The sequence below is a fragment of the Varanus komodoensis genome, unplaced genomic scaffold, assembly GCF_004798865.1.
Source record: "Varanus komodoensis strain SLA01 unplaced genomic scaffold, ASM479886v1 scaffold2, whole genome shotgun sequence".
NCBI classification, from domain to species: Eukaryota; Metazoa; Chordata; class Lepidosauria; order Squamata; family Varanidae; genus Varanus; species Varanus komodoensis.
Genome location: NW_025335568.1, coordinates 42,348,426 through 42,356,867, shown reverse-complemented (window position 1 = coordinate 42,356,867; position 8,442 = coordinate 42,348,426). Strand labels below are relative to the sequence as shown.

Sequence of the window (8,442 nt, the reverse complement as noted above, 5' to 3'; positions counted from 1 at the left end):
AGGCACAATTTGAAACTCTTTCCATATCATCCATTTTTTTTTATGTGGCGCGATATTGTTCGCTTGTTAAATAAGACAGATGCTCAATCATGTAATCCAATCCCTTCCGTTTCAAAATGGAAAGTCCAGGATCAAGTTTAACGTTTTTCCCTCCCTCATCCTGCAAGTTTTAGAGGAAAACCCTAGCGAGAGGCGCACGTTACCCACGCTCCATGTGCTCAGTTTCTCTTTTTGAGCTCCTCCCCCTCCAACAAGCAGAATTCTGAAAAGCGCCCTCATGTGTGTCAGGAAGATTGGCCTCGCTGGCCTGCCGTACTCGAAGCTTTAGCAGCGTGAGAGTTGAAGAGCGAGTCTTCCTTGGCTGCCGCTAGTGTGGCCGTTGCAGCTTGTGGATTGGAACTTGCACGCTCGCGGGATTCGAAACGTCACAATGGCTCAGAACGTTCAGAGCGTTACGCTGTCTCTCACGCTGCCCATCACTTGCCACATTTGCTTGGGAAAGGTAATAGCGCCTGCGTTCGTGCTGCAACCCCAGGGGGACCGGAGGGGAGTTTAGCTCGCCCGGCGCCCTCGCCACTCCCTTCTAAGCATGCATGAAGCTCAGAAATTTCTGTCCTGGAAAGGAGGAGAGCGACATTAATTCCAGGAGGATCTTTCCCTTCTCTGTACGAAGCTATCATAGATAGCTTTGGCATGAAAACAGTCCTTCCTAAATGCTTGTTTCCGTCCCTCTCTGCTGTCGTTTCTCGAAAGCCTATGCCCTTTTAGAGCTCGGAGGACGAGAGGAGGCCCTGGCCAGGTTTACTAAATGGTTATAGTGGCGTTCAGTTTTTGCAAAGATTGATTTCTGCTTCTCAGACGATTTGAATGCTAATATTCTTCTGAGGAAACCAAATATAAGTTGTGTGCTGCAAGATGGAGCAAACACGAAGGAAAATCCTCATGTAAGGACGGATCAGAGGACGGAAAAACCCTCCTGCTTACCCATTTCATTTTTGGAACGATTGATAATGTGAACGGCAGGAATTAGGGATTTGTGTTGTCTGCAGTTTTGAGCAGCACGTTTCAGAAGTTTCAGGTGGGTGCTTGCTCATACTGCTTGCCAGTATCAAGGTAGGCCAAATAATAGGAAGCCGCAAGCAAACCTTCCTTCTGTCAAGATTTTTGCTGCCTTTTCTGGCTCAGTGGTGGGGGACCTGTTTTGTATGCAGGGGAGCCCTGGTTTGATCTCCAGTATCTCCAAGGAGGGCTGTCAAAAGTCCTGCTTGAAACCCAGAAAAAGAACCAATCAGTGTCTATGATACGTCTGGATGGTCCATGAGTCAGGCTCAGTATAATGCAGCTCCCTAGACAGACAGTTCAGAAAAATATAGATTCTCTAATGTTGACAATGATTTATAATGACTTCAGATCTGATTTATGACCCACTCTCTGGACTGCTGCCAGTCTTCCCCATGCTTAATCCTGTGCCACTTCTGGGGAACTTTGTTCGTTCAGATTTGTTCTGAAATACTGTTTTCCACAGCATTTGATCATCATAGAAAGGTTCTCTCTCTCTCTCTCAGATCTGGTCCTGGTGGTTCTCCTGATGATAGAACACACCAGCTAGTTCCATATTCACATGACTTGGTTGCTGAAGTGTCTTACTCATTAGGGTACTACAGGGACCTGCTGTTGTGTGGCAGGAAAGTTGACCATTCCCTTCTCTTTGGGCCATCTGTAACAAGATACTGTTGTATTTATATAGGTGGGAAACATGGGGCAGAATCCTAATGGTGTAGTTACTTCTCCATCAGTTCTATGCCCTGCTAATTCTATGGTACAGTCAACCCCCAGCACTTGTGCAGCAGCAGTTTAGTGCTTCCAGGTCAAGCAGAAATGAGCAGTAATGCTCACGTGTGGAAGGGAACAGGCCAGCAGAACTTCATAAAGCAGCTCTGCCAACCTGCCTCTTTTCAGGAACGAGTGTTTCTGCTTCCGTCAGGGGATTTCTGAAGGAAATGCTACATCACCCTTGCATGAGCAGTGGGTCCAGCTTGCAAAAGAGAATTAGGGCCCACCACCTGCAAACAATCAATGGGGCAGAAAGGAATTAGCAGGGTATAAACACCCTGTTGGATTCTGCCCAGAGGTAACTTGTTCTGTGAATATTTTTCATGCAAGATGGAAGTTGGGAATAGAGAGTGGGCATAGCATCTCCACCCTACTAGTCTTAAAATTGGAAATTGGTTATTCCTCAAAGGATCAATCCACAGTTCTTCCAGCCCCCACCCCAGTATTTGAATGCCTTTTAGAATGGCTGTAGCCTTTACCTAAATATACTTGCTTGGATATACACACTACTGAAAGATCAGTAGCACTTCCTTTCATGCCAACATACAGGGGTACCTTGGCTCACAAACTTAATCCATTCCAGAACTCTGGTCGTGACCCAAATTGGTCGTGGCCCAAGTCAAATTTCCCCATAAGGTTCAATGTAAATAAGGTTAATCCGCCCTGTAACCATTTTTTAAAATCACAAAAATTTGAAACAAAGTGACAGAGAACGCTAACGTAGGTGGGGGGGAAGGTTGATGTTTGAAGGGAGAGTCATCTCCCTCGCAAGCACGGTTGCAGCCATCTCCCCACCCACCTGAGCATGATCGTGCGGGGAAGGCAGGCACAATCGTGCTCGTCACCCAATGCGGAGTTCGCAACCTGAGGCAAAAAATTTTAGAGATTTTTAGACTATAAAATGTCAGAACGATGGTTAGCTGTTTAGTTCAGGAATCAGCAGAAGGTAGTTCAAGATACATCTCTGGGTGATTTGCCATAGATTGGCAAGGATTTCTGACAGTCAGTAGCAAAAAGCTCCTATATCCCATATAAGGCTACTAAATTGAAGAATGCTTGGGTGAAGCTGAGCAGGGGGAACCATGAGTGGGTGAAAAAACTGTGAGCCCAGTTCTAGTACTGAAAACAAAATTCTTGACAGAGTAACTGGGTTCAGACAATACAATAATGCAAACTCAAGGGTTGTGTATGGGTTGCATATGCCTTGTTATTGAAACATGGTTTACTGTGTTATCAACCCACCTGTGCTAAATAATCATAATTTTTTCATGAACAACTCATGAAGAAAACCCATGGCTTTCTATCAGGTTGTGAACACTGGGTTGTTCAGCATGGCTTGTTATCTTGGCTTTGTTCAGAAATAGAGTGACCTATTTTTGATTGGCAGCTCATGGTTCGGTGGCAAGTAGTACGCAATCCACGCTCAACCTCTGAGTATTTGGTATCTTGTTGACTGCTCAGAAGTATCCTTTACCTTCATTCTAAGTGTACCTCTAGTTCCAGAGTCACTAATTTGGGTCTGGTTGGCAGATCTTGGACTTCTAGTAATGTAGATATGATAAGATGGGTACCTATCCCTCAATGGAAATCATACAATCATCAAATTAGTAGAGTTGGAAGGGGCCATGAAGGCCATCGAGTCCAACCCCCTGCTATTGCAGGACACCACATTATACCATCCCACTCAGAGGGCTGTCCAGTACCAGACTATCTTATTTGTCGCTTGAGAAACCTGTATGCGAGTCAAGAAGCAACAGTGAGAACTGGACATGGAACCACTGATTGGTTCAAAATTGAGAAAGGAGTTTGGCAAGGCTGTATACTGTCGCCGTGCCTAGTTAACTTGTATGCAGAGCATACACAAGTTGGAATTAAGATTCCTGGAGAAATATCAACAACCTCAGATATGCAGAAAGTGCAGAGGAACTAAAGAGCCTCTTGATGCGGATGAAAGAGGAGAGTGCAAAAGCTGGCTTGAAACTCAACATTAAGAAAATTAAGATCATTGCATCTGGTCCTATCACTTCCTGGCAAATTGAAGGGGAAGAAATGAAGGTAGTGACAGATCTTGTTTTCCTGGGCTCCAAAATCACCGCAGATGGTGACTGCAGCCAAGAAATTAAAAGACGCTCCTGGGGAGGAAAGCTATGGCAATTCTAGATAGCATACTAAAAAGCAGAGACATCACCCTGCTGACAAAAGTGTGTATAGTCAGGACTATGGTTTTCCCAGTTGCAATGTATGGCCGTGAAAGCTGGACCATAAGGAAGGCTGAGCGCCGAAGGATTGAGGCCTTTGAATTGTAGGGCTTGAGAAAATTCCTGGGGGTTCGTTGGACTGCAAGGAGATCAAACCAGTCATTCCTAGAGGAGATCAACCCTGACAGCTCTTTAGAAGGCCAGATCCTGAAGATGAAACTCAAATACTTTGGCCACCTAATGAGAAGGAAGGACTCCCTGGAGAAGAGCCTAATGCTGGGAACAATTGATGGCAAAAGAAGAAGGGACGGCACAGAATGAGATGGCTAGATGGAGTCACTGAAGCAGTTGGCGTGAGCTTAAGTGGACTCCGGGAGATGGTGGAGTACAGGAAGGCCTGGAGGAATGTTGTCCTTGGGGTCGCAATGGGTTGGACGCAACTTCATGACTAACAACAACGTGTGGGAGAGCCCAGCACTTCTCTAGGCAGCTGGTTCCACTGTTGTATTGCTCTGGCAGTGAGGAAGTTTTTCCCGATGTCCAGCCTGAATCTAGGTTGTCGCAACTTGAATTGATTATTCCGTGTCACCTTCCTCTTTGTGACAGCCTTTGAGGGACATCATGTCCCCACTCAGTCTTCTCTTCTCAAGGCTGAACATGCCCAGTTCTCTCAGTTTCTCCACATAGGGCAGTGTTTCCAATCCCTGGATCATTTTTGTTGCCCTCTGCTGGACTCTTTCTAATTTACCTGCATCTTTCTTAACTCCTGGACACAATATTCCAGGTGAGGTCTGAATAGTGAGGAGTATAGAAGAACTACTACTTCTCGCGATTTAGAAGTAATACTTCTGCTAATGCACCCCACAATAGCGTTTGTTCTTTTGCTGGCTGAATTGCATTGTTGGCTCATATTTAGCCTATTGTCCAATTACTCCAAGATCTTTTTCACTTCTGTTGAGCCACGTATTCCCCATCTTGTATTGATGCATTTAGTTTCTTTTTCCTAGGTGGAGGACTTGACACTTATCCTTGAATCTCATTCTGTTGCTTTCGGCCCAGTGTTCAAGTTTATCAAGATCACCCTGGATCTTCATTCTGTCTTCTAGTGTGTTTGCAATAGTGTGTTTGCAATTTCATCCAGTTTTGTATCATCTTCAAATTTGATTATCTTTCCTGGTACTTCCTCATCTAAATCAGTAATAAAGATGTTGATGAGCACTGGGCCCAAGACTGAACCCTGTGGCACCCCACAAGTTATCTCCATTCAATCTGAGAAGGTACCATTGATGAGCACTCTTTCTGTCCGATTTAGCAGCCAACTTGGATCCACCGAATAGTTTTCCCATTCTAGTCCAGAATGGGCTAATTTGCATATCAGAATGTTGTGTTGCCACTATGTCAAAAGCTTTGCTAAGGCTAGGTAAATTTTTTCCCCAGTGTTCCCTTTGTCCATTTGGGATGTTATCCAGTCAAAAAATGAGAGTAAATTAGTCTGGCAGGGTTTATTTTTATAAATCCATGGTGGCTTGTATTAATCACTGCATTTTCTTCAAAATGCTTGCAGGTGGATTTTTTAATAATTTGCTCCAGAATTTTTCCAGGGATTGATGTCAGACTAACTGGTCTGTAGTTCATCTTTTTCCTCTTTTTGAAGGTAGGGACAACGTTAACCCTTTTCCAGTCATCTGGCACTTCTCCTGTATTCCAAGATTCGTTGAAGGTAATAGCCAGTGGTTCTGAGATTTCCTCCACTAGCTCTTTTATGATTCTGGGATGGAGTTCTTCAGTCGCTGGAGATTTGAAAGTGTTTATTCCACCCAGGTATTCCTTGACCATTTGTATTTCAATCTTGGGCTATCATCTCTCACTTTCCGCTTGAACTTCGTCTTGATTGCAGATTTGCTTGTTGGAGAAGACTGAGGTGAAGTAGAAATTGAGTGCCTCTGTCTTTTGATTGTCACCTGCTATTACTCTGCCATCCACTTTAAGTAGCTGGAGACCTTTCTTTTTCTCATGACTTTTGTTTTGGATGTATCTGAAGGAGGCTTTCTTGTGCTTAGCATGCCTTGCTGTTCTCAGTTCATTTCCTGCTTTAGCCTTCCTGCTGCTGTTACTGCAATTCCTTGCTATTTGTTTCTGTTCTTCATTCATGGCCTGGCCCTGCTTCCACTTTCTGTGCATGTTCTTTTTTCTTTCAGGCTGTCACTCAACCTTTTGTGGAGCCACGTGGGCTTCCTCTGTTCTCTTGTACACTTTTTTCTTGATAGAATTGTTTGTAGTTGTGCTTGGAGAACCTTCTTTTTCAGTGTTTCCCACTCCTCTTGGATGCCTTTCCCCTTAAGAGTGTGTTACCATGGCACTTCGCTTATCACTTTTCTGAGTTCATTAAAGTTGGCTTTCTTAATTTAAGTAATTAATTTAATTAAAACATTTATATCCCGTTCTTTCCGACGAACAGCTCAGGATGGCTTATAATTATTTAAAAATATAATATTACAATAATACAGTAATTAAAAGGGTAGATATTAGATAAACATAAAACCACACATCATAAAACTAAGAAAGAGGGAGAAGAAAGGAAGAAAAAGAATAGAAAATGTGACTGTGGAAAAAAGATCCTAAAACTTCTAAAAGCCTAATTAATAAATGCTAGCTGAATAAAAAGGTCCTTGTTGTTGTTAGTTGCGAAGTTGCATCTGACCCATCGCAACCTCATGGACAACATTCCTCCAGGCCTTCCTGTCCTCCACCATCCCACGGAGCCCACAGAAGGAGTTGGCATGAGCTTAAGTGGCCATCTGGCCACCTCATCCTCTGCCATCCTATTCTTCTTTTGCCATCTATTGTTCCCAGCATTAGGGTCTTCTCCAGTGGGTCCTTCATTCTAATTAGGTGGCCAAAGTATTTGAGTATTCAAAAAGGTCCTTACCTGGTGCCAAAAAGAGTATCAAGTCCAGGATGCTGCTTTGGCTCCAGTTACTCACTGTGTCCTTTATATTTAAGCTGGGCTAGTGCTGGTCTGTCTCTGCCTCGCCTCGCCTCGCCTCGCCTCTGCCTGTCTATGCTTTGCCCCTGTCTCCTCTTCCACTACAGCTCCTCCTCCACCGAACTCTTAGGCCCTCGCTCCCTGGGAGCTTGGCTGCTTATATCCCAGAGGCCCTAGACCAGCTGGACCAGCTTGCTCTGATGTGCTCTGCTTTGGAGTCAGGAACTAGAAAGTTTTGTTTGCCATCTGTCTAGAATATTGGTCATCTAGCATTCAACTGTCTTGGGTACGAAAATGTCTTGCTCTCTTTCCTTATGTGTGGCAAACTGCAGAAGTAGCTTTCTGCTGGTGTTACAACTGTTTATTTACTGTATTTGTATACCATTTGTATGCCATTCCATAACCAGGCAGATTCCAGGGTGGTAGACAGAAAAGTTAAAAACAGATAAGACTAAAAATGTATTAAAAACAAGATAATATTAAAACCAGGCTGGTCAGCAAAATGCTTTTCCATAAAGAGAAAAGAGACGTCTTCAGGAGGTGCTAAAGGCAGCAGTGTTGGCACCTGCGTAACCTTCCAAGGCCGGGTATTCCATAGAGATGGAGCTGCCACACAGAAGACTCTTCTCACGACAGGTTCCAGTTTGTCTGTCAGACCATATGGGACTACCAGGAGAATATCTTCCACTGACCTTGATAATCAAGCAGAGAGAAAGAGAATTCTCTCTCTTTAAAGAGAGTTAAAGAGAATTCTCTCTCAAGCATCCAGGTGCCAAGTTATTCAAGGCTTTGTTTGCTATTCGGAACTTAAAAGGGGTAGCTTGCAACAGCAACCAGACTACTGCATTCTGCTGTAGTTCTTCCTACTGGAACAGCCTTAAGGGCAGCCCCACATAGAGTGGGTTGCAGTAATCCAGTCTTGACGTTACCAGTGCCTGTATCATTGTGCTCAAGCTATCCTTGTCCAGGAGAGGCTGTAGCTGGCAAGCAAAGACAGCAAAAGGAACTATGAGCTGCTGCAGTCACTTGGGAGTCCAGTGACAGTGATGGGTTTCGGTGTACTCACAGAGTATGAACCTGATCTTTCTGAGGGAGCGGAACCCTATCCAGAACAAGCAATGAGCCTGGTTGCTGGAACTGGGAACCACCAATCCACAGAGCTTGAATCTTGCCAGGATTCAGCTTTGGTTGATTGGCCCTCATTCAGCCTGTCACTGAGTCCAAACATCGATCTAGGGCTTGCACAGTTTCTCCTGGTGCTGTATTTGCTTCTTGATGCTAATATGAATACACATGAAGGACCCATTAAAACAGCCCTGCCTTATCAGCCAGTGTGTTTTCTCCAGACTCCAACCAGCCCTTCACTGTGGTTTGGAGGTGCAGGATGCTGGCATTTTGCCCCAGAAATGGAATTTTGGTGCCCGG

General features: G+C 44.5%; 1 protein-coding gene across 1 annotated transcript in view; it reads left to right on the top strand.

Annotated features, from left to right (window-relative positions):
• Positions 1 to 386: 386 nt before the first annotated feature.
• The window catches only part of OBI1 (ORC ubiquitin ligase 1), a 33,529-nt gene continuing 25,473 nt past the window's right edge, over positions 387 to 8,442 (top strand). Inside the window, exon 1 of the mRNA XM_044429560.1 lies at positions 387 to 502. Coding sequence (XP_044285495.1) covers positions 431 to 502 — 72 coding nt within the window. The 5' untranslated portion in view covers positions 387 to 430. The remainder of the gene's footprint in view (positions 503 to 8,442) is intronic.